General features: G+C 37.6%; 1 protein-coding gene across 14 annotated transcripts in view; it reads right to left on the bottom strand.

The window, feature by feature from the left end:
* Positions 1-27,603, bottom strand: part of MLLT10 (MLLT10 histone lysine methyltransferase DOT1L cofactor) — a 249,193-nt gene that overhangs the window by 179,921 nt on the left and 41,669 nt on the right. For 13 of the 14 annotated variants that reach the window (XR_004035214.2, XR_004035213.2, XM_060292985.2 and 10 more), the window contains one exon: positions 19,438-19,492. The exons of the other annotated variant lie outside the window; for it this stretch is intronic. Coding sequence is in view for 10 of the 13 variants with exons in the window: in XM_060292985.2 (XP_060148968.1) it covers positions 19,438-19,492 (55 nt within the window). In the remaining 3 variants the exon portion in view is untranslated. The remainder of the gene's footprint in view (positions 1-19,437; positions 19,493-27,603) is intronic. 14 annotated transcript variants of the gene reach the window in all.

Genomic DNA, 27,603 nt, shown 5'->3' on the forward strand with positions numbered 1-27,603 from the left:
TAGGTACACAGGTTAAAGAAAAACCAAACACCAAACTCCAAAACCCAAACCAAGAAAACAACAAAAACAAAATAAAGCAAAACAAAAAGCTGAGACCACAAATTACCAATATTAAGAATAAAAATAGGGTTATGACTACTGACACACTACTGATCCAACAAACATTAACAGGCTAATAAAAAAATACTATATATACTTACTCTTCAAAAATAATTTTTTTATCAAAAAATCTTCCCGAGAAAAGTTTCACTCTAACACTAAAAGGTTTAGCTGGTAAATTCTGCCAAACCATTCAAGTAGAAAGTAGCACCTATTACACAAACCTTTTCATTTCAAAGGACTATTATAGCCCTTGCATAAAAAATCTGACAAAAATATTACAATTTTTGAAGAAATGGAGAATTAAAGTACATAACAACAATAAGATTTATGTCAGGAGTTTAATAAATGAATTTCAAATTCATAGGGTTCAGAAAGAGCGTAAAAGCAAATATAAATATTAAATTTTATCAAGCTAACAGAAGGGGTAGAACAGAATAAGAAGTAATCCAATAGGAACGTCTGCACACCTATTAACATGGCCAAAATTCAGAACACTGACAACACGAACTATTGGCAAGGGTGAAGGGTAACAGGAACTCTCATTCCCTGATAGTGAGAATGCAAAAGAGTACAATACTTTGGAAAACACTTCGGCTATTTATTAAAAAAATGAAACATACCTTTCCCATACAATCAAGCTTATGCTCCTTAGTATTTACAAAAATAGTTGAAAACTCATGTACACACAAAATCTTGCACATGGATGTTTACAGCAGCTTTATTCATAATTTCCAAAACTTAACAGGCAACCAAGAGGTCCTTCCACAGGTGAATGGATAAAATGAGGTACCTCCAGACAAACAATAAATCCGCATTAACAATAAGTGAGCTGTCAAGCCATGAAGAGACATGGAGGAAACTTAAAAGCATATTACTAAGTGAAAGAAGTCAATCTGTAAAGGCTACATAACTATATGATTACAAGTATATTACATTCTAGAAAACACAAAACTATGAAAACCATAAAAAGATCAGTGGTTTTCAGGGTTTAGGAGGTAGTGAGGGATGAATAGGCAGAGCACAAAGGGTTATTCAGGGCCATGAAAATACTCTGTGTGATATTATAATAATATAATATTATATTATAATGACATATGTCATTATAAATTTGTCCAGACCCAGAGAATGTACACCACCAAGAGAGACCCCTACTGTAAATAACAAACTTTGGATGATAATTATGTGTCATTATAGGTTCATCAATAGTAACAAATGTCCCAATCTGGTGGGGGATGTTGATAATGAGAGAGGCTATGCATCTGTGGGGACAAAGGACATATGGGAAATCTCTGTACCTTCTGTTCAATACTGTTGGGAACATTCAACTCCTCTAAAAAATAAAGTCTATTTTTTAAACATGTAATTCAAAAAAAGACAAGAATGAAAACGAACATAAAACAAGAAAAACAAATAGAAAACATTTAGTAAAATGGAAAGTGTAAATTCAAATACAAATACACACACATGCACACAAACACACAAAAACCCACGTGCATACATTAAACGTAAACAAACTAAAATTTACTTAAAATACAAAAACTGTTTGACTAGGGAAAAAGGCGACTATTTGCTGTTAACGAGAGACAAATCTAACACATTCAAATAAAGAAAAATTAAAACTAAAAAGAAGATATACCATTTGAAAACAAAAACTGATAGAAAGCTGAGGTAGTTATGTTAATATAAGTTGAAATATACATACTTTGAGGTAAAGAATAGCACCAGAGAAAAAGAGTATTCCACAATGAAAAAAAATCAATTCTTAAGTAAGAGAGAGTAATAGTAAATATGCATGCATTTAATAACATCATCAAAACATATAAGGCAAAAACTGAGACTACACAATTACAATGAGAAATATTAGCATACCTTTCTTGGTAAATGACAGAACACATTCAACAAATCAGAAAGGATACGGAAACTGTTAACAACCCAAATATCAAATCCAACAAGCCAAATATCAAATTTTATGTAAATGCAGATTTATACAAAATACTACATTCCAAAACCACAGAACTTTTTAAAAGCACACAGAGAACCTCTTTAAAAACTGACCATATCCTATCCATAAACCAAGTCTGATAACATTCCATAGGATTAAAATCAAAGAGTATGTTTTCTGACAATGGTGAAATCAAACTAGAAATCGATAATAAAGATAAAAATACTCATGTATTTGGAAATTAAGAAATAAACATCTTAATTATCAATAGGTCAAAGTAGTAATTAGAAAGGAAATTATAAAAGTTTTAACTTATGATAAAAATAATATCTAAGTTGCAGGTTAAACTAAATTTCTCCCTAGAAATAAAGTTTTTAAAGCAGTATTAGAAAGACTGGAACTTAATGAGCTAAATAAATTTGCATCTTAAAATTTTTAAAAATAGCTAAATAACCCCAAAAAAGTAGAAGAAAATAAAAATATTTGCAAGTATTAACAGCTTCTTGTAAATAAAGACATATGGGTAAACCCATCACTAGACTAACTTAGGAAAAAAGAGATGGCACTAATAACCAAGGACATTTTAACTCTGCAGATAGTAAGAAGGTAATGAAGAACTTTTGCCAGTAATTTTAAAATTTAGATGTGAAACTGATGGATTCCCCAAAAGTATAACTTATCAAAACTAACCACAATAAAAAATAGAAATTTTAGGGGCTTCCCTGGTGGTGCAGTGGTTGAGAGTCCGCCTGCCGATGCAGGCGACATGGGTTCGTGCCCCGGTCCGAGAGGATCCCACATGCCGCAGAGCGGCTGGGCCCGTGAGCCATGGCCGCTGAGCCTGCGCATCCGGAGCCTGTGCTCCGCAAAGAGAGAGGCCACGGCAGGGAGAGGCCCGCGTACCGCAAAAAAAAAAAGAAAGAAAGAAATTTTAAACAGTTCTTTAATCACTAAAGAAAATAAATACATAATTATAATTTTGGAAAACTCAAGACACAGACAGGTTTGCCAGAGAATCCTATCAAACACCAGGGATAAAATATGCCAACCTTATACAAATGCTTCCAGAAAATAAAAAAAGAGAGAATACTTCCTAACCTGTTATGACATCCTCATAACGTTGAAATCAAAATCTGACAAGGCCATAATAAGAAAAAAAAATTACATACTAATGTCCCTCGTAAACACGGGTGCCAAAATTATAAATAGCCAACTGAATCCCAGAATAACAATTTGAGCTTACTCTAGGAAAACAAGGTATATTTAACATTCAAAACTGAATCAATTCCTAACAGAATAAGGTAGAACAATTATATCATCTCAGTAGACACAAAAATATCTCCTCTCTTTTTTTTTAATTGAAGTACAATTGATTTACAATGTTAGTGTTAGTTTCAGGTGTACAGCAAAGTGATTCAGACGTATTTTATATATATATATAATATTCTTTTTTCAGATTCTTTTCCATCATCTGTTATTACAAGATATTGAATATAGTTCCCTGTGTTATACAATAGGTCCTTGTTTATCTGTTTTATATATAGTAGTGTGTATCTATTCTTGATTTAAAAAAAAAAAAAAAACTCGTATCAGGGTAGAAATAGTTACCCAAAAACTAAACAAAAGCCAAGAAAAAACCAAAACAGGGAATTCCCTAGTGGTCCAGTAGTTCGGACTCAGCGCATTCACTGCCATGGCCCAATCCCTGGTCAGGGAACTAAGATCCTGCAAGCTCCGTGGTGTGGCCAAAAAACAACAACAACAACAAAAATTTTTAATAAAATATACACATATCAGCATAATTAATGGTGAAATGCTCAACACAATGTCTTTGAAATGGAGAAAAAGAATGCTTGCTATCACCACTTCTATTCAATGTTGTGTTGTAAGTCCTGGCCAAAGTATTAAGGCAAAAAATAAATAAATAAGATGATAAAGATTTACTTTTACTGTAATTTTTTAAAGCACATAACCAAATTCAGTGTGTTAACCATGCTTTAAGTGTACAGTTCAGTAATGTTAAGTATATTCACGTTGTTGTGAGACAGATCTCCAGAACTTTTTTATCTTGCAAATCAATATCCAATAAACACCCATTCCCTTTCTACCCCTCCCTCCAAACCCTAGTAACCACCATTACACTTTCTGTCTCTATGAATTTAACTAAGCACCTTATATTGTGGAATCATACAGTATTTGTCCTTTGTGACTGGCTTATTTCACTTAACAATAATGATCTTAAGGTTCAACCATGTTGTGGCACACTGCAGAATTCCCCTCCTTTTTAAGACTGAATAATATCCCATTTTATGTATATACCACATTTTGCTTATCCATTAATCCACTGATAGACATTTGAGTTGCTTATACTTCTTGGCTACTGCAAATAGTGCTGCTATGAACATGAGCACACAAACCTCTTAAGAGACTCTGCTTTCAGATATATACTTGGAAGTGGAATTGCTGGATCATTTTTTTTTATGGTAGTCCTTTTTAAATTTTTTGAAGGAACTCCATACTGTTTTCCATAGCGGTTACAACATTTTACAATTCCACCAAGAGTGTACAAGGGTTCCAATTTCTCCACAGCCTCACTAACACTGGGTTTGCTTTTTTTTTTTTTTAAATAGTAGCCATTCTAATGGGTGTCCTGTCATCTCACTGTGGTAATGTTGAGTATTTTTTTCATATCAGTGATTTCATATGGATATCTGTACCCTGGATAAGATATGATGAGACAAGGACTTAACTTTTGTGGTATTCTTTCCCCAAACCCATAAATCCAATCTAATCATGAGAAAAACATCAGACAAATGGAGATTGGGGACATTCAACAGGTACCTGGCCAGTATTCCTCAAGACTGTCAAGGTCATGAAAAACAAGAAAAGACTGAGAAATTGCTATAGACCAGAGGAGATCAGGAGACATGGCAACTAAATGCAAAAGGACATTAATGACAAAAATTGATGAAAACTGTTTTAAAGTGTAGCATTCAGTTAATAGTAATATATCATTGGCAGTTTCTTAGTTTTCACAGATATACCACAGTAATGTAAAAAGTTAATAATGGGAGAAACTGGGTAAAGGGTATACAGGAACTGGAACTTCCCTGGTAGTCCAACAGTTAAGAATCCGCCTTCCAATGCAGGGGATGCAGGTTCAATCCCTGGTTGGGGACCTAAGATCTCACCTGCCGCAGGGCCACTAAGCCCATGCACCGCAACTATGGAGCCCGCGTGCCACAACTACAGAGCCCACACGCTCTGTAGCCCAAGTGCCACAACTAGAGAGAAGCCCATGCACCACAACTAGAGAGAAGCTCACACGCCACAACTAGAGAAAGCCCGCACACAGCAACGAAAGACCCAACGCAGGCAAAATATTAATTAATTAATTAAATCTGTTTTTTTAATTTTTTTAATTATTCCAAAACAAAAAATTAATTAAAACAAATTAAACAAACTGATTAAAAAGTTTCCTAAAGGAAAATTAAACGAGTAGAGCCAAAAACACCATTAGTAGTTTTTTTAAATTAAAAAAAATTTTAAAGACAAGAAAATGTGGGAGAGAAGAAAAAAGAAGGGAGGAAGAGGAAGACAGTAATAAGGAAGGGCTATATCTGCAAGATATAAAACTAAAACAATTAAAACAGTGTGGTGCTGGCCCATAAAAAGACACATCACTGAATACAATGAAAGTCCAGAAATAAAGTCAAATCACATGTGAACTTTGTATTTAAAAAAGTGTCGTTTGGAATCAACAAGGGAAAACAGATTATTCAAAATAGGTATTTGGAACAAATGGATAGTCATCTAGGTGAAAAATAAATAGCTCCATACCCCACAGCTTACATTACAATAAATTCTGGATGGATCAACAATCTAAATTTTTTTTTTAACCACCTACTAGAAAAAAATGTACAAAAAGTTTAAAATAATCTTGGTGTAGAAAACAGTCCTTCTAGTGTGCTACAAAATTAGGAAAATATTTGTTAATAATAATAATAAGCATGATTATAAACTTAAATTTCTGTATGGCCAAAAGCAAAATCAAAACACAAACCACCATCTAGGAGGAAAAAATTCTGCAATACCCCAGACAAAGGACTAATTTCCATAATACATTAAGAGTTCTTACACAACAATCAACAAATCTGCCAGGACTTCCCTGGTGGTCCAGTGGGTAAGACTCTGCGGTCCCAAGGCAGGGGGCCTAGGTTCGATTCCTGGTGGGGGACCTAGATCCCACATGCATGCCACAACTAAGAGTCCGCATGCCACAACTAAGAAGCCCACATGCCGCAACTAAGAAGCCCACATGCCGCAACTAAGAGTCCGTGTGCCACAACTAAGAAGTCCACATGCTGCAACTAAAAGATCCCACATAATGCACCTAAGACCTGGCACAGCCAAAATAAATAAATAAATATTAAAAAAAAAAAAGTGCCATGAGGAATGTACCAAGAGGAAAATGAGCTAACAATATGAATGAATACTTCACATAAAGAAAATACAAATAGCTTTTAAGCACATGAAAAGTTGCTCAACTCCTCTCATAATAAGAGAAATACAGATTAAGGCTAGCTTTACATAATTCTTACCTACCAGAATGGCAAATATAAAAAGATTCTTAATACTGACAGATGGAAAGAGTTAAAAGCTGTATTTTGAATCTCTCTTTCAGGCCCCTGAAGAAAATATCTTCACAGTTCTTGCAAGATCAACCCTGAAGATAGACGAGAGTCCTACAGTGTCTGCCATGTACTAATAATGTATCCAAGAATGCTCTTTAGCCTGCTGTACTTGGCTGTCAGGAATGTATATTGTATAACTTATAATTTATAGTCTATACTACATTAAAATAAAAGAGCTAGCCACTTACAGATACAGAGGCTATATGGCAAGTAGGCATATTTAAACTGAGGGTCCCCAAACCTGGAGGCTTCCCTCTGCTAATGGGACCTGCACTCGCATTAGCTTCTTGTCAACCTTACAATCAAAATGCTGGAAACATCAAAACCTGCATCAGAGTTTGGAGGCCTCTGTATCGCAACAGAGTATGCTTTTCCTTTATAGTATATTTGGTGCTGGAAAAGCCGATTGTGACTTGTGAGTCTGATCAACAATCCAGAACTGAAACTGACTCGGGTGGTCATGCAACTGTGCTGAGGAAAATATGATGAAAACAGGCTCTTTGCATGTATTGTGAATATACTGTGAATTAGTACATCTCAATAGCGGGGAATTAGGCAAAATCCACTGAAATTTCAGATGCACATACCCTCTGACCCAGCAATCCCACTTCTAGGAATTTTTGCCTATAGCTAATCACCCACTTATCCATGATTACATTGTACATGGTTATTCACTGCAGTACTGTTTAAAAATAATAATAATAACTAAATGTTCATCAAGAGAATGGTTAAATAAATTACGGTTCATTTTTACAATTAAGTATCTTGCAGATGTATATGAGAGTTTTTTATTACTTATGTGCAATGATCTCCAAGGTATATTATTAAATGAAGAAGCAATTCATAAAACACTATATCCTACATTTGTGTAAAAAATGTTTATGTATGCAGAAAATAGCTCCGGACAGATATCAAGAATGCAGTAACCTCCCCAGGAAGGAAACTACATGGTAAGGAAGCAGGAACAGTAAGAGCTAAAAGCTGGTAATTATATCCAATTTCCTACTGACATATACATTTTTCAGCAATCTCACCATCACCTTAAACTCAACACATGAAAAGTATATCTCCACATTGATCTTTACTCCCAAAACAACCCTCTGCCCAACACTCTCTACCTCAGTTAAGACCATCAACATTCAGCTGTCCACAGAGAAATCTGAGCAGCTCCCTTCCCTCATCTCAACCCATATCCATTAAGTCATATGATACTACTGTAGATAGCCATGATTTAAGCTTATTCACGGGCTTCTGTGGTGGCACAGTGGTTAAGAATCCGCCTGCCAATGCAGGGGACATGGGTTCGAGCCCTGGTCCAGGAAGATCCCACATGCCGCGGAGCAACTAAGCCTGTGCACCACAACTACTGAGCCTGCGCTCTAGAGCCCATGAACCACAACTACTGAAGCCCGTGTGCCTAGAGCCTGTGCTCCGTAACAAGAGAGGCCACCGCAATGAGAGGCCCGCACACCGCAAATAAGAGGAGCCCCCGCTCACTGCAACTAGAGAAAGCCGGGCGCAGCAACGAAGACCCAACGCAGCCAAAAATAAATAAATTTAATAAATAAATTTTTTTTAAAAAAAGCTTATTCAGTATCCATTTCCTCTTCTTGTTAGAATACCACGCTTCAGGAGATTCTATTCATTTCTGGTTCCAGTCACTCCAAAATGCAAACACTCGAGCACTCAATTTTTCCTGAAGTCTGTGAGTTATATCTTTTCATATATTATTTTTGCTTCAGTTATCCAGAATCTATTTCTGTTACTGGCAACCAAATAATATACCTGTCTCTTGAAAACTGGTAAATAAGAGTTAAAAATGAAGCATTTGGACCTATGGCATCTCCAAGAGCCTGTGCTGTCACAGAAACACCAGAAAATGGAGAATAAAATGTCACAATCAACTTTGTCAGAACTCTGGAAGATAGTCAAACGTTTATGCACCCAAGTAAAAAATAAAGAAAGAGGCAACCTGGGACTTCCCTAGTGGTCCAGACTCTGCACTTCCACTGCAGAGGGCATGGCTTCAATCCCTGGTCGGGGAACTAAGATCCCACATGCCACACTGCGTGGCCAAAACCAAACAAAAAAAAAAAAAAAGAAAGAGGCAACTTAAAAACAGTAAGAGTTTTGCGTCATTTTTACTTGCCCTGGCTCTACCCCTCATTGGCTTGACAATGGTCTTGAAGACAGCACCCCACGTTCCTAGTGCCAAACTCTGGTCCCTGGTTCCAAAAGAGGTTGAGCAGAGCTTGTTCTCAAAGAACTGTGATTTTAAGTTTTGACCTAACTGTGGGAGGGGGACAGAAAGAACCCAAAGGACTGACTCAAGGCATTTGCCTTTGTATCCCCTAACCTGGGTGTTTCTCAGGGTGTTATAAGTTTAAGAAGTTAATTGCAATCCCCAGGATAGCTACTAGAAATATATATATGGAAAATGAAATAAGAATTAAAACCTGTTACAAGGAACAGAGAAGAACATTATATATTGAAAAACAGGTCAAAACACCAAGAAGAGGGACTTCCCTGGTGGCACAAGGGTTAAGAATCCACCTGCCAATGCAGGGGACACAGGTTCGATCCCTGGTCCAGGAAGATCCCACATGCCACGGAGCAACTAAGCCTGTGGGCCACAGCTACTGAGCCCACGTGCTGCAACTACTGAAGCCTGCACGCCTAGAGCCCGTGCTCCGCAACAAGAGAAGCCACCGCAATGAGAAGCCCGCACACCGCAAAGAAGAGTAGCCCCCACTTGCCACAACTAGAGAAAGCCCACGTGCAGCAATGAAGACCCAACACAGCCAAAAATAAATAAATAAATTTATTTTTTAAAAAACACCAAGGGGCTTCCCTAGTGGTGCAGTGGTTAAAAATCCTCCTGCCAATGCAGGGGACATGGGTTCGAGCCCTGGTCGGGGAAGATCCCACATGCCGTGGAGCAACTAAGCCCGTGCGCCACAACTACTGAGCCTGCACTCTAGAGCCTGCGAGCCATAACTATTGTGCCTGTGCTCCACAACGAGAAGCCACCACAATGAGAAGCCCATGCACCACAACGAAGAGTAGCCCCCGCTCACCGCAACTAAAGAAAGCCCGTGCACAGCAATGAGTACCCAAAGCAGTCAAAATTTTTTTTAAAAATGCCAAGATAAAACAATGATAAACATATATGCACCAAACATCAGAGCTCCAAAATACATGAAACAAAAATGAACAAAACTGAAGGGAGAAACAGACCATTCTTTAGTAATAGCTGGAAATTTCAGTACCCAAGTTTCAATAATGGATAGAACTTATCAGAAAATCAGTAAATAAATCGAAGAATTGAATAACACTACAATACATCTAGGCCCAATATATATATATATAGAACACTGAAATAAAAACAGCAAAATACACATTCTTCTCAAATACCCATGAACATTCTCCAAGATCACAATTAATTCAGGTCACAAAACTAGTGTCAATAAATTTGAAAAGATCTGAAATCAGATCTTATCAATCCACAGTGGAATGAAAATACAAATCCACAACAGAAGGAAAACTGGAAAATTCACAAATACATGGAAATTAAACAATATTCTCTTAAATAACCAATGAGTCAAAGAAGAAACCACAATGGAAACTAGAAAATACCCTAAGACAAATGAAAAACACAATATACAAAACCTCATGTGATACATAGGAAGCAGCACTCAGAGTTAAATTCATACCTGTAAATATCTATGTTGGAAAGAAGATGCTTGAGGGGGTGAAATGGGGTAGGGTGGACAGATAAGGGAGTGATAGTTTAAAAATACAGGGTTTCTTTTGTTTTTTTAATTGAAGTATCGCTGATTTACAATTTTGTCTTAGTGTCTGGTGTACAGCAAAATGATTCAGTTTTATATACATATATATTGTTTTTCAGATTCTTTTCCATTATAGTTTATTACAAGATATTTATACAGTTCCCTGTCCTATACAAAAACAAACAAACAAACAGGGTTTCTTTATGAAGTGATGAAAATGTTCTAAAATTGACTGTGGTGTGTTGCACATAACTGTAAATACTTAGAAAAAAAAATTGTTGCACACTTCAAATGAGTGAAACACATGACATAAACCATCTCCTAATAAAGCTGTTTAAAACAAAGCAAAAATGGGGCTTCCCTGGTGGTGCAGTGGTTGAGAATCTGCCTGCTAATGCAGGGGACACAGGTTCGAGCCCTGGTCTGGGAGGATCCCACGTGTCGCGGAGCAACTAGGCCCGTGAGCCACAACTACTGAGCCTGCGCATCTGGAGCTTGTGCTCCACAAAAAGAGAGGCCACGATAGTGAGAGGCCCACGCACCGTGATGAAGAGTGGCCCCCGCTTACCACAACTAGAGAAAGCCCTCGCATAGAAACGAAGACCCAACACAGCAAAAATTAATTAATTAATTTAAAAAAAAAAAGATGATCTCAAATTCATAAACTAATTATATACCTATGCTAAGGAGCTAGAAAAAGAGCAAACTAAACCCAAAGCCAGCAGAAGGAAGAAAGGTGTAAAAATCAGAGATAAAATGAGAATAGAAAAATAACAGGGACAATCAACAAAACCAAAAGTTCTTTGAAAAGATCAACAAAATTGACAAGCTTTTAGATTGACTAAGAAAAAAAAGGACTCAAATTACTAAATTCAGAAATAAGAGTGCGAACATTATTACTGACCTTAACAAAAAGAAAGAGAATTATAAGAGAACACCATGAGCAAATACAGACCAACAAATTAGATAACCTATAGGAAATGGACAAATTCCTAGAAACACAAACTAACAAAGCTGACTCAAGAAAATCAGGGTTTCCCTGGTGGCGCCGTGGTTGAGAGTCCGCCTGCCGATGCAAGGGACACGGGTTCAAGCCCCAGTCCTGAAAGATCCCACATGCCGCAGAGAGGCTGGGCCTGTGAGCCATGGCCGCTGAGCCTGCGCGTCCGGAGCCTGTGCTCCGCAACGGGAGAGGCCACAGCAGTGAGAGGTCCGCGTACCGCAAAAAAAAAGGAAGAGAAAATCTGAACAGACCTATAACAAGAGATTGAATCAACCAACAAGCAAAAACCTCCCCACAAAGAAAAGCCCTGGACCAGATGCCTTCATAAGTGAATTCTACCAAACATTTAAAGAAATATTAACAAAAATCCTTCTCAAACTCTTCCAAAAATCTTGAAGAGGGAACACTTCCTAGCTCATTCTATGAGGCCAGTATGATAGCAAATGCCCCCAAGGTCAGACAAACATAAGAAAACAAAATAACAGCCCAATACCCCTTATGAATATAAATGCAAATATTCTCAAAACAAGTGTATCAGTGTCCTAGAACAGCCATAAAAAATGTCAACAAATTTGGTAGCTTAAGAAAACAGAAATACATTCTCTCACAGTTCTGGAAGCTCTAAGTCCAAAATCAACATGCTTCTCTCCTACCTCCTCGTGGCTCTCACAATCCTTGACATTTCTTGATTTATAGCTACATTACTCCAATGTCCACCTTACTCTTTTGTTTTTTTAACCTTAGTCTTCACATGGCCATCTCCCCATCTCTGTGTCTCCACATACTTTCACAAGGACATCTGTCATTGGATTGAGTGTCTACAACAGGCCAGGATGATCTCATTCAAGATTTTTACACTGAAAACTACAAAACATTGCTGAAAGAACTTAAAGACATAAATAAATGGAAAGACATCCTGTGTTCATATTATGGAAGACTTAATATTGTTAAGACAGCAATACTATCCAAAGCAATCTACAGATGCAATGCAACCCCTTATCAAAATTCCAATGGCCTTTTTCACAATCCTTGAATTCATATGGAATTTCCATAGAACACAAGGAGCCAAAGCAATATTGAAAAAAAAAGAGTAAAATTGGAACAAACTTCCCAATTTCAAAACTTATTACCAAAGCTACAGTCATCACAACAGTGCGCACTGGCATAAGAATACATAAAAAGAGCAATAGGATATAATAGAGTCCAGGAATAAACCCATGCATATATAGCCAACTGATTTTTAACAAGGATACCAAGACCATTCAATGGGGGAAAGAACAGTCTCTTCAACAAATGGTGCTGGGACATCTGGATACCCACAAGAAAAAAAAATGAAGTTGGACCCCTAACTCACATCATATACAAAAATTAACTCAAAATGGTCTTCACTGGTGGCACAGTGGTTAAGAATCGCCTGCCAATGCAGGGGACACAGGTTCGATCCCTGGTCCAGGAAGATCCTACATGTCATGGAACAACTAAGCCCATGCGCCACAACTGCTGAGCCTGCACTCTAGAGCCCATGCTCCACAACAAGAGAAGCCGCTGCAATGAGAAAAGCCCGTGCACTGCAACGAAGAGTAGCCCCTGCTCACCACAACTAGAGAAAGCCCGCACGCAGCAACAAAGACCCAAAGCAGCCAAAAGAACAAAACAAAACAAAAACTCAAAGCAGATCAACAGGGGAATTCCCTAGCAGTCCAGTGGTTAGGACTCTGTGCTTCCACTGCAGGGGACACAGGTTCGATCTCTGGTTGGGGAACTAGGATCCTGCATGCTGCACAGCACAGCCAAAAGAAAAAAGAAAAAAAGATCCTATCTCTGAATGTAGTCACATTCTGAGCAGCTGGGGATTAGGACTTCAACCATGAAGTGTGTCAACTTCCTTGTCTGTTAAAGAAAAAAAAATTTTTTTAATGGATCAACAACCTAAAAAGAGCTAAAAACATAAAACTCTAAGGAAGGAAATGGGTGTAAAATCTTTATAACTTCGGGTAGTAATGGATTCTTAGGACACTAAAAGCATAAGCAACAAAAGAAAAATTAGATAAATTGGACTTCATCAAATTAAAAACTATAGTGAACCAACGGACAATATAAAGAAAATGAAAAAACAACCCACAGAGTGGGAGAAAAGATTTGTAAATCATGCATCTCTGATAGGTGTCTAGCTCAACAAAAAAAAAGACAAACAACCCAATTACAAAATGGACGAAGAATATGAACAGGGGAACTTCCCTGGCAGTCCAGTGGTTAAGACTCCACACTTCCACTGCAGGAGGGCATGGGTTCGATCCCTGGTCGGGGAACGCCCGACACAGCCAAAAAAAAAAAAAAAAAGAATACGAACAGGTATTTTTCCAAAGAAGATTTACAAATGGCCAACAAGCACTCATCATTCATGATTAGAGAAATGCAAATCAAAACCACAATGAGGGCTTCCCTGGTGGCGCAGTGGTTGAGAGTCCCCCTGCCAATGCAGGGGACACGGGTTCGTGCCCCGGTCCGGGAAGATCCCACATGCCGCGGAGCAGCTGGGCCCGTGAGCCATGGCCGCTGAGCCTGTGCGTCCGGAGCCTGTGCTCCGCAACGGGAGAGGCCACAGCAGTGAGAGGCCTGCGTACCACAAAAAAAAAAAAAAAAACACAATGAGGTACCACTTCATATCCACTAAGATAGCTATAATCTAAAAATTCAGATAATATTAAGTGTTGGTGATAATGAGAAGGAAATGGATCCCTCATACACTGCTTGTGGGAATGTAAAAATGGTGTAGCCACTATGAAAACCAGTTTGGTGGTTCCTTGAAAAGTTAAATACAGAAGCATCATATGACCCATCAATGCCACTAGTATATACCCCCCAAAATACCAATGTTCTAACATCTATACCAGTGTTCACAGCAGCACTATTCACAACAGCAAAGAGATGGATACAACCCAAATGTCTTTCAACGAATGAAAGGACAGATAAAATGTGGCCTGTATATATACAATGGGGTATCAATCAGCCATAAAGAGGAATGAAGTACTAATACAGACTGCAACGTTGCTGAATCTGAAAATGCATCTAGACACTGATAAACAGTTGTTAACACACACACACACACACACAAAACAAATATCATATGCCTCCTGAAGGAAATATACAACACTATCTATGAAGTATTCTTGACTGTCCCCACAATAAACTGATTATGATCAAGTCTCTGAATATATCTAACTACTAATGTACAGAAAATACATGGAACAAAGTGACATGTTAACACACACACACACACACACACACACACACACACACCCCATCTAAGATTAATCAACAAAGTCTGCTGTGTACAAACTCTACAGGACAAATGACCTAGATTTTTTCCATAAGTAAACTGACAAATGGGGGAAAGAAGACAAAGGAGATTACAGAGAGACCTAAGAGACATACCAAGCTACTGCAATGTATGCACCTTATTTGGATCCAGCTTATGGACCTTACGGGATCCTGATTCAACAACTATAAAAGAAAACAGGAGACAGTCAGGAAATTCTGAACAATGACTAGATATTTGATGGGTTTAAGAAATCCCTGTCAATTATTTTAGGTGTGATAATATATTGTGCATTTTTAAAATATACACGTAAACTAGAAATGCTCACAGAATTCAAAATAATCAGAAGACTGGGGTAGGGAAGGGTATAGAAGAAACAGCTGGCCATGACTTGGTCACTGTTAAAGCTAGGTACCAAGGTGGGGATTCTCTCTATTTGTATTTTTCAATAATATTTTGAAAATTTTCAATAATAAAAGTATTTTTGAAATTTTTCAATAATAAAAGTATTTTTTTTAATATACCTGTAAAAATTTACCACTTTAGTATCTCTGATGTCCATTCCCTCATTTTTATCCCTCCTCCTACTTCTGACTCAAACAGTTCCTCAGTATCTCTCCCTTGGACTTAATACAATAAAGCAGAGTCTTACCTCTGTGGAGCGTAGATTCTAACATCAGAGTACAAAACCCAAAACAGTATGTATAATCAAAACTATCCTTGAAAAACCCCTTAAAATCCCAATAGAGAAAGTGCATGACACTGTACGTCATTTTGAATACACAACACTGCTTTATTCAAGTTCTTCTAACTGCGCTGTCAGATAGTATCTATCAACGATCCTCAACTCACTTTAAAACTTCCTCTTCAAGAATATAAGTAAGCCGACACCACCTCTTGCCTGGCCCCCTCAATAATAGTATACTTCATGTCTTTGTCAGCGATGGTTGGGAAAGCTTTACAATAATTCACAAGGGATTTCCATATAGGTTTGCCTAGAGCTCAGTGAGTAAAATGGCAGACTGAATTACCTCCATAATTTATTTTTTTTCTATCTCCCCCCACCCGCTAGGCCATATAGCTGGTTTTAAGCATGTTAAATGCACTTATGATCCAGCTCTGCCTTTCTTTTTTATAGTTGGTCTGGTCTCATGTCCTTCCAATCCATTTACCACAACGCTGTCAGAGTGATCTTTCTAAAACAGAAAACTCATACGTTATTCCTCAGTTTCAGTGGCTCCCCATAATCAACAGGATCAAGTCCTTAGTATGAAAGGGTGGAGCAGGGGCCGGAAGAAAGAGGGAGGGGGAAGGTGGGGAAGGACGGAGGGAAGGCAAGCCAAGGCGAGGGGAGGAAGGAAGGAAAAGGATGAGCAGGGGAAAGGGAAAAGAAAGAAAATCTTGCCTATACCATCAGCTCCACCTCTCAGAAGGCCTACTATTCAAACTCTACAATGCAAATCCCTGATATACCTGTGTCTTTTGTCATTTACTTCTCCCTTTGCCTATAATAACCCACTTTTCACACACCGATCTATGTTAAAACACTTACCGTCAACAACTGAGAACTATGGAGTGATTAACACTGAAGAAAGGTAACAGTTAAATTGAAAAATTCCTAATCCTGATCACCAGAAAAACAAAACTAAAATTTGGAACATATTTTCTGGTATGAAAAATGGGTATTAGATATTAAAGAACAGCATCACTGATACTATATACATCAGGTACATTGTGAGGTTTCGCTAACCAGTCTGGAAATACAATTGGCATTTCTAAAATAAAATGCATTCCAGGCTCCAAAATAATTTTGGAACACAATTTAGTCAGAATTTTTTAAATACACATCAAATTTAGACTATAACAAAGATGGCATTGCAAATCAATATGAAAAAAATGAACTGTTCAATAAATGGTGATGGGACAAATGGTAGCATTTTAGCATCTAGGAAAAAATTAAGTTGGAACCATACCTCACATTGTATTTGCTGCATACATTCCAAATGTATCAAAGATTAACTGTTAAAAAAAAAGAAAAGAAAGAAAGAAACTATAAAAATACTAAAGGAGGGAGGGGCTTCCCTGGTGGTGCAGTGGTTAAGAATCCGCCTGCCAATGCAGGGGGACACAGATTCGAGCCCTGGTCCAAGAAGATCCCACATGCCACAGAGCAACTAAGCCCGTGCGCCACAACTACTGAGGCTGCACTCTAGAGCCTGCGAGCCACAACTACTGAGCCTCTGTGCCACAACTACTGAAGCCCGCGCTCCTAGAGTCCCTGCTCCACAACAAGAGAAGCCACCACGAGAAGCACACGCACCGCAATGAAGAGTAGCCCCTGCTCGCCACAACTAGAGAAAGCCCACACACAACAAAGACCCAACGTAGCCAAAAATAAATAAAATAAATTTACTAAAAAAAAAAAAAAAATATATATATATATATATATAAAAGAAGAGGGAGTTCCCTGGTGATCCAGTGGTTACGACTCTGCATTTCCACTGCAGGGGGCACAGGTTCACTCACTGGTCGGCGAACAATCCTATATGCCATGCGTTGTGGCCAAGAAAAAAAAAAAGCTTAAGGAAAAACATGAAAGAATTCCTTTATAACTTTGAAGTAGGGAAAGCCTTAACTAATGGTTCAAAACACAGAAACCAAGAAAGACAAGATTAAGAAATTCAACTAAATAAAAATCAAAATTTTCTGCATGAGAAAAAGCCACATGAGCAAGATCAAAAACAGGGCCAAAACTAGTCCAACTCATCACAAAAGCCTAATATATGAAGTACTCCTATGAAAGCTCCAACAAATCAAAAAGGAAAAAATCAACAACCAAACAGAAAAAGAACAGATCACATATGGGACAATACCAGTTGAATTGCTCTTAAAAACATGAAAAGATGCTCAGATTCACTCATAATAAGAGAAATGCAAAATGCATGGTTTGAGACACCAACTTTCATCTACTGGATTACAAAAGATGTGTGCTGCTGGGAACACAAATTGGTACCACCACTAAAGAGAATAATTTGGGAATATCTACCAAAATTAATTGTAAAATCTCTCTGACCCAACAGTTCAACTGTTGGGAATTAATAAAAACCTACAGATGTCTTTGCACAGAAGCAAAATGACATATATATATACAAGCATTAGTCATAAAAGCAAAAGATTAGAAACAGGCAGCTGATTATATAACATATGATAATAAAGAAAGCTCTATACTAATAATAGATAAACTGTTCAGGAAAACTTAAGATGCAAGAGAGTATATATAATATTCATCCATTTGTATAAAATTGCAGAAAATTTTTGTTTCCTCATATTTATTTGTGTATCCAAAAAAGTAGTAACAGCAACTATGCTGGTGGCAGAAACTGTACTGAGAAACTGTGCAGATAATGGTGTACAGGGGTAGGAGCGAGGATTTTTAATATTTAAAATTTTGGATAATGTGACTTATAGTCTAAACATCAGATTTAAATATTTATATATATGTATATAGTGCTAGTCAAAAACATTGTATTTTCCCCATTTACTCATGCCATGAAACTATTCTATGCCAAAAATACTTTAGAGCTGGCTTCCCAAAATGGAAGTACATACTAATAGTACTAGTTTTATCTCTACTATTTTGAGTTTCTCCATCAGTTACTTAATTTTCATAAAATGCCACAGTTTAATAAATTGAAGTCTACACATTTAAGAATGGTACTGAGCTATAAAGAAACATGGATTTCTCTAAGAAAGGTAACTAAAAACGGAAATGGGGCTTCCCTGGTGGCGCAGTGGTTGAGAATCTGCCTGCCAATGCAGGGGACACGGGTTCGAGCCCTGGTCTGGGAAGATCCCACATGCCGCGGAGCAACTGGGCCCGTGAGCCACAACTACTGAGCCTGCACGTCTGGAGCCTGTGCTCCGCAACAAGAGAGGCCGCAACAGTGAGAGGCCCGCGCACCGCGATGAAGAGTGGCCCCCGCTTGCCACTAGAGAAAGCCCTCGCACAGAAACAAACACCCAACACAGCCATAAATAAATAAATAAATAAATAAATAAATTTATTTAAAAAATAATAATAAAATAAAAATGGAAATAAAAATTAGAAATACAAAAGGGGTCTTATGAAAGCACACCAAAATTTAAGAAAAGTCAGAATGTGTTTATATTCAAGCAACAAGGATCCACAGGGTGTTAAAATTAACATGCATTAGAAACATCATTTGTCTAGCAATACGCAAAACAGGAGGAAAAGAATATAAAACAGATTTTTATCTCTAACGAAGAAAAAAAAAGAGTGGCTTATTTTCCCAACAGTAATATAAGAAACTGTATCCATTTAAAAAAAAAAATCAAGATTTTAATTAGAAGTATCTGGATCATTCTGCACCAAAACAAAACAAAACTTAAGTTTGTCCAGAAAGTAGAAAAGCTATTTCAATTTTTAAAAATTAAAAATTACATCCAGTACTGTTAAAAATATTTGAGCAGCAAACAGTTTGATATAATATGAATTACCAGATATTTTAAAATACATCTGCACTCCAGTGTTCAAGAAAATTTTTCTCAGAATTCTCTGCACTTACCGCCATTATCTGTTCTTTTTAAAGCTCCATCCTTATGAGGACACAGTTCACATCTCTATTAAAAGGGGGGGGGGAAACAAAGAGATTTTTCAGATTACCAAAGTATAACATCTTCCCTGTAACTTGAAAACTATTAAAAATATGGTAGTGGCATTTGTACTAGTTGCCACCAAGAGTGTATCAGAAAGATCCTCACAAAGTAATTCTCCTTGACATTTGGTCTTCCTCAGAGTACCAGACAACAACTTTTAAAAAGTAATTTTACTTAACATTTAAATTCCTGCCACAATTTTTTTTCTAATGTTATATTAATAAAAATAAAAAGATTCTCTCAACATAGGATTGGGGCACAGTTTTTAACCTGTGCCTCTACTCCTTTGCTTTCTGAGTAGAATCAACCAGGATTATTACATACTCAGTTGGATCTGGTTTCTCCTGAAATAAAGAGCCAAACTCAAATTCAGAATTTTGATTCAAGTAGGAAGGCATGATCTCACATGCGCTTACCTGCCTTTGGAAGAAAAGAACTGCTCTAATTATTCTAGTTACTCTTTTTATTCACAGCCCAATGATACTCAGAATTATTATGGATCCCTCTCTACCACTCCCACAATTTAAAACCAGAAATAAACACCAAGCCAGTATTGCCATTTCTTTTCACTACTGACAAGAGGACTGAAATAATTGTAAAAATAATAAAGAGTTTCAGTGGCACTGCCTTACTGTGAAGACTACATTCCTAGAAATCATATATGATACTTATTATTTGTACCCTATCTTACTCTCCAAAGAGGTTTGAAGCATATAATATAGTAATATAAATGAGTTACACAGTAAAATATGAGCAAGAAATTAAAATAAAATAGTGAATAAGCACGCAATAAGCTGGTAAGGGGGTTAAAAGACAAAAGTACTAAAAATCATCTATATCCACAATAAGCAGTTAAGGGATACACAAAACAATTAGATGTAAACTATGATATCAGAAACAGTAATCATGGGCTTCCCTGGTGGTGCAGTGGATAAGCATCCATCCGCCAATGCAGGGGATACGGGTTCAAGCCCTGGTCCGGGAAGATCCCACATGCCGCAGAGCAACTAAGCCTGTGTGCCACAACTACTGACCCTGCACTCTAGAGCCTGCAAGCCACAACTACTGAAGCCCGCGTGCCTAGAGCCCATGCTCTGCAACAAGAGGAGCCACCGCAATGAGAAGCCCGCACACTGCAACGAAGAGTAGCCCCCACTCGCCACAACTAGAGAGAAAGCCTGCGTGCAGCAATGAAGACCCAATGCAGCCAACGATTAATTAATTTTTAAAAAAAAAAACAGTAATCATGAAGGGAGGAGAATACAGATGCAGGGTTTTTTGAGTGCATTTGAAATTAAGAGATCAGCAACTTAAAACAATCCCGTATATATAAATAGACTGCTATACCAAATCCTCATGGTAACTGCAAGCCAGAAATCTATGATAGATATACACATGAAAAAGGAAAAGAAATCCAACCATAACCCAAAAGATAGTCATCAAATCATGAGAAGAAAACAACAGAAGAAGAAGAATGGGAAAAAAAGACCTACAAAAACAAATCCAAAACAACAAAATGGCAATAAGAACATACATATAGATAATTACCTTAAATGTAAATGGACTAAATGCTCCAACCAAAAGACATGGGCTGGCTGAATGGATACAGAAACAAGACCCACATATATGCTGCCTACAACAGACTCACTTCAGATCTAGAGACACACAAATACTCAAAGTGAGGGGATAGAAAAGGTATTCCATGCAAATGGAAAAATGAAAAGAAAGCTGGAGCAGCAATACCGGTATCAAACAAAACAGACTTTAAAATAAAGACTGTTATGAAAGACAAAGAACACTACATAATGACCATGGGATCAGTCCAAAAAGAGGATATAACAATTGTAAAAGTATACGTACCCAACATACAAACACCTAAATATACAAGGCAAATACTAATGAACATAAAATGAGAAATTGACAGGAATACAATAATGGTAAGGGACTGTAATTCCCCACTTACATCAATGGCCAGATCATCCAGACAGAAAAGCACTAAGTAAACGCTGCCTAAAATGACACATTAAAGCAGATGCACTTAATTGATATATATAGATATGTATATCTATATATATGAGCACTCCATCCGAAAGAAGCAGAATACACATTCTTTTCAAGCGCACATGCAACATTCTCCAGGATAGATCGTGTACATACTAGGCAACAAAACAAGCCTCAGTAAATTTTAAGAAAACTGAAATCATATCAAGCATCTTCTACAACACTATGATTGGAAATCAGCTACAAGAAAAATCAGCTACAAGAAATTGGAAATCAGCTACAAGAAAAAAACTATGAAAAACACAAACACGTGGAGGCTAAACAATACGCCACTAAACAACCAATGGATCACTAGCGAAATCAAAAGAGAAAATCAAAGAATACCAAGAGACAAATGAAAACAAAAACCTGATGATCCAGCGAGTTCCCTGGTGGCCTAGTGGTTAGGATTCCGGGCTTTCATTGTCATGGCCCAGGTTCAATCCATGGACAAGGAACTGAGATCCCGCAAGCCACGTGATGTGGTCAAAAAAGAAAAAAAAAACACAGGATGATACAAAACGTATGGGATGCAGCAAAAGCAGTTGCAAAAAAAGGGAAGTTTACAGCAATACAAGCTTGTACCTCAGGAAACAAAAAAATCTCAAATAAACAACCTAACTTTACATCTAAAGCAACTAGAGAAAGAAGAACAAACAAAACCCAACATTAGTAGAAAGAAAGAAATCATAAGGATCAGAGCAAAAATAAATGAAACAGAAATGGAAAAAACAACAGAAAAGATCAATAAAACTAAGCTGGTTCTTTGAAAAGATAAACAAGTGATAAACCTTTAGCCAAACTCATCAAGAAAAAAAGGGAGGACTTCCCTGGTGGTCCAGTGGTTAAGACCTCCACTGCAGGGGGCAGAGGTTCAATCCCTGTTCAGGGAATTTCCACATGCTGTGGCGTGTGGCCAAAAAAAATTAAAAAGAAAAAAGGGAGAGGGCTCAAATCAATAAAATGAGAAATGAAAAAGAAGTTACAACTGACAGGACAGAAATACAAAGCATCATAAACTACTACTACTACTAGCAACTATACACAACTAAAATGGAAAATCTAGAAGAGATGGACAAATTCTTAGAAAGGTACAGTCTCCCAAGACTGAAGCAGGAAGAAGTAGAAAATATGAACAGATCAAGTACTGAAATTGAATCAGTAACTTAAAAACTCCCAACAGGAAATTCCCTGGCAGTCCAGTGGTTAGGACTCTGCACTTTCACTGCTGAGGGCCCGGGTTCAATCTCTGGTCAGGGAACTAAGATCCCGCAAGCTATGCAGTGCAGCCAAAACAAAAAAGTTAAAATACATAAAAAATAAAAGCTCCCAACAAACAAAAGTCTAGGACCAGATGGCTTCACAGATGAATTCTACCAAACATTCGAATATTTAAAGAAGAGTTAACACCTATCCTTCTTAAACTATTCCAAAAAACAGCAGAGGAAGGAACACTTCCAAAGTCATTCTATGAGGCCACCATCACCCTGATACCAAAACCACACAAAGACATCACCAAAAAAAAAAAAATTGCAGGCCATTATCACTGATGAACATAGATACAAAAATCCTCAACAAAATAGTAGCAAACCATATCCAACAATACATTAAAAGAATTATACACCATGATCAAGTGGGATTTATCCAAGGGATGCAAGGGTTTTTCAATGTCTGCAAATTAATCAATGTGTCATATAACACATTAACAAATTGAAGAATAAAAATCATACAATCATCTCAATATATGGAGAAAAAGCTTTTGATAAAGTTCAACGTCCATTTATGCTCCCCAGAAAATGAGCAGAGAGGAAACTTACCTCAACATAATAAAGGCCATATATGAAAAACCCACAGCTAACATCATACTCAATGATTAAAAGCTGAAAACATTTCCTCTAAGATCAGGAATAAAATAAGGATGCCCAATTTCATTATTCAACATTGTTTTCTAAGTTCTAACCACAGCAATCAAAGAAAAAAACAAAAAAAAAGAAAGAAAAGGAATGCAAATTAGAAAAGAAAAAGTAAAAATGCCACTGTTTGAAGATGGCATGATACTCCACATAGAAAATCCTGAAGACGTTACCAGAAAACTACTAGGAAAAAAAAAAAAAAAAAACTACTAGAGCCCATCAATGAAATTCAGTAAAGTTGCAGGGAACAAAACTAATATACAGGACTTCCCTGGTGGCATAGTGGTTAAGAATCCACTTGCCGATGCAGGCGACAAGGGTTCGAGTCCCGGTCCGGGAAGATCCCACATGCCACGGAGCAACTAAGCCCATGTGCCACAACTACTGAGCCTGTATGCCACAACTACTGAGCCTGCGCCCTAGAGCCCGTGACACAACTACTGAGCTCGCATGCCACGACTACTGAAGCCTGCGCACCTAGAGCCTGTGCTCTGCAACAAGAGAAGCCACCGCAATGAGAAGCCTGCTCACCACAACAAAGAGTAGCCCCCACTAGCCGTAACTAGAGAAAGCCCACGCACAGCAATAAAGACCCAATGCAGCCAAAAATAAACTAATATACAGAAATCTGTTACATTTCTATACACTAACAACAAACTATCAAAAAGAGAAATTAAGGAAACAATCCCATTTACCACTGCATCAAAAAGAATAAAATACCTAGGAGGTAAAAGACCTGTACTCAGAAAACTATAGGACACTGATGAAAGAAACTGAAGATGACCCAATCAGATGGAAAGATGTTCTTGGATTGAAGAATTAATATTGTTAAAATGACCATACTACCCAAGGCAATCTCCAGGCTCAATGAAATCCCTACCAAATGAGTAATGGCATTTTTCACAGAACTAGAACAGATGATTTTTTAATTTCTATGGAAACATAAAAGACCCCGAATAGACAAAACAATCTAGAGAAAGAAGAACAGAGCTGGAGGAATCCCACTCCCTGACTTCAGACTGTACTACAAAGCTACAAAACAGTATGGTACTGGCAAAAAAAAAAAAAAAAAAAAAAAAAAAAGACACATAGGTCAATGGAACAGAATAGAGAGCCCAGAAATAAATCCACATACCTATAGTCAATCTATGACAAAAGAGGCAAGAATACACAATGGAGAAAAGACAGTCTCTTCAACAAAAGGTGGTGGTAACGCGGGACAGCTACATATAAAAGAATAAAATTAGAACATTCTCTAACACCATATACAAAAATAAACTCAAAATGGATTAAAGACCTAAATTTAAGGCAAGATACTATAAAATTCCTAGAGTAAAACAGGCAGAACATTCTTTGACATAAATCACACCAGTTTTTTTTTAATCTGTGTCCTAAATCAAAGGAAACACAAGCAAAAATAAACAAATAAGACCTAATTAACTTAAAAGCTTTTGCACATCAAAGGAAACCATAGACAAAACAAAAGACAACCTGCTGAATGGGAGGTTGAATGAATGGGAGAAATTTTTGCAAAGATGTGACTGATAAGGGGTTAATACCCAACATATATAAACAGCTCATGCAACTCAACATCAAAAAACCGCCCAATTGAAAAATGGGCAGAAGGGGACTTCCCTGGTGGCACAGTGGATAGGAATCTGCCTGCCAATGCAGCGGACACGGGTTCGAGCCCTGGTCCTGGAAGACCCCACATGCCGCGGAGCAACTAAGCCCGTGCGCCACAACTACTGGGCCTGCGCTCTAGAGCCCACGAACCACAACTATCAAGCCCGCATGCCACAACTACTGAAGCCCACACGCCTACAGCCTGTGTTCCGCAACAAGAGAAGCCACCACACTGAGAAGCCCGCACACCGCAATGAAGAGTCGCTCCCGCTCACCACAACTGGAAAAAGCTCACGCACAGCAACAAAGACCCAATGCAGCCAAAAATAAATGAATTAATTTTTTTTAAAAAAAGGGGGGCAGAAGAACTGAACATTTTTCCAAAGAGGAAATGCAGATGGCCAACAGGCACATGAAAAGATGTTCAATATCGCTAATTATTAGAGAAATGCAAATCAAAACTACAATGAGGTATCACCTCACACTGGTCAGAATGGCCATCATTAAAGTCTACAAATAGGAGTTCCCTGATGGTCCAGTGGTTAAGAATCCGCCGTCCAATGCAGAGGACACGGGTTCGATCCCTGGTCAAGGAACTAAGATCCCACATGCCACGGGGCAACTAAGCCCATGCGCCACAACTACTGAGCCCACGCACTCTGGAGCTTACACACCACAACTAGAAAGAAGCCTGCACGCCACAACTAGAGAGAAGCCCGCGCACCGCAACAAAGATCTCGCGTGCCACAACTAAGTCCCAATGCAGCCAAATAAATAAATTTTTAAAAATATTTTTTAAATCAATGAAAGCATTCTGTGAGAATCAATGTACTATATGAAATTTACAATAAAGACAATAGTATCATTCATTATAAAAAAAGAAAAATACTGATTCAATTACTTCACTTCTACAGAGCCAAAGGAAATATGATAGAAATGGCAATTATTAAGTACTGTGTCATCTTCATATCACTTACACACTTTAATTTCAAGATATGAAAAGACATGTGTACAGAAATATTTTATATCACTGTTTATGACTATAAAGTTTTTATTATAAGTCCAACTGTATAACAATGAGGGAACTAATGCTATATTCACAAATATTTTAAATGAGTTATAAAATGCAGAGAAGAAAATTCTAAAAGAGAACTACATGCTAATAAGTAAAATACTATTACTATGTCTTTACCTTTAGTCTTCTACTAAAGGTAAAAATAGATATATAGAAGACTTGAGAGAAAGAAATAACTACAGACAAAGAAGGTTAAGTTATAATTAGAGGCTATACCCTAAGCTCAGAAAAAAAGTATCAGGTTCTGGACAATAGAGATTCCAGACCCTACAGTAAACTAATCCAACCTGAAAAGTTTCACAGGGCAGGCTGCAGCTGTACATGTTACTATTAAAGTTCCACAGATGCATTCTTATTTAATAAGTGAGAGGTACTGTTTAAATGCACAAGTAAATCCTGTAAGAGAGTACACAGATTATAAGGAGACCAAAAAAAAAAAAAAACACACACATTGAAGATCTTACTTTTTTTTTTCTATTTTATACATAGTAGTTTATATCTCTTAATCCCCTGCCTTGCCCCTCCCCTGCTCCTTCCTTCCCCACTGGTAAACACTTGTTTGTTCTTGGTATCTGTGAATCTGTTTCTGTTTTGTTTGTTTCTATATTATTTTACTATTTATTTGGCTGCATCGGATAGCAGGATCTTCACTGAGGCATGCGGGATCTTTAGTTGTGGCATGTGATTTCTAATTCCCTGACTAGGGATCAAACCAGGCCCCGTGCACTGGGAGTGCGGAGTCTTAGCCACTGGACTACCAGGAAAGTCCCTCTGTTTTGTTATATACATTCATTTGTTTTATTTTTTGGATTCCAAGATCTCACATTTTAACAAAGGGGGGGAAAAACGTTTTAATTGAAACGGTCCAAACAAGCGGAAGTTATGTAAGGTGGTTCCTTCTTTTTTACATCACGTAGTATGCTAAGAAAGCATGCAACCACTTTCCATCTTTATAACACAGGCATCAATTTCCAAATACTTTTCCTACTTTACTTTAGATTATTTTCCAAAATATAAAACTCAGTATACTTCACTAAATCAAGTTCACCCAAAATAATGACTTTTAGGAGGTTGTGGCTATTAACAAGCCATTCAGGGCTTCCCTGGTGGCGCAGTGGTTGAGAGTCCGCCTGCCGATGCAGGGGACACGGGTTCGTGCCCTGGTCCGGGAAGATCCCACAGGCCGTGGAGCGGCTGGGCCCGTGAGCCATGGCCGCTGAGCCTGCGTACCGCAAAAAAAAACAAAAAAACAAACAACAACAACAACAAAAAGCCATTCAGCTATACTGGTTTACTCAGACTTCGAACACCATTGTATTACAGAAAGCAACAAGATAATTATTTTTTTATAAACAGTATAGGCTAAATAAGAATAAATTCAAGCTTTAAGTTTGATCTTCCTCATATTATATAAAAGATGT

This window comes from Globicephala melas, chromosome 2 (genome assembly GCF_963455315.2).
Source record: "Globicephala melas chromosome 2, mGloMel1.2, whole genome shotgun sequence".
Taxonomy (NCBI): domain Eukaryota; kingdom Metazoa; phylum Chordata; class Mammalia; order Artiodactyla; family Delphinidae; genus Globicephala; species Globicephala melas.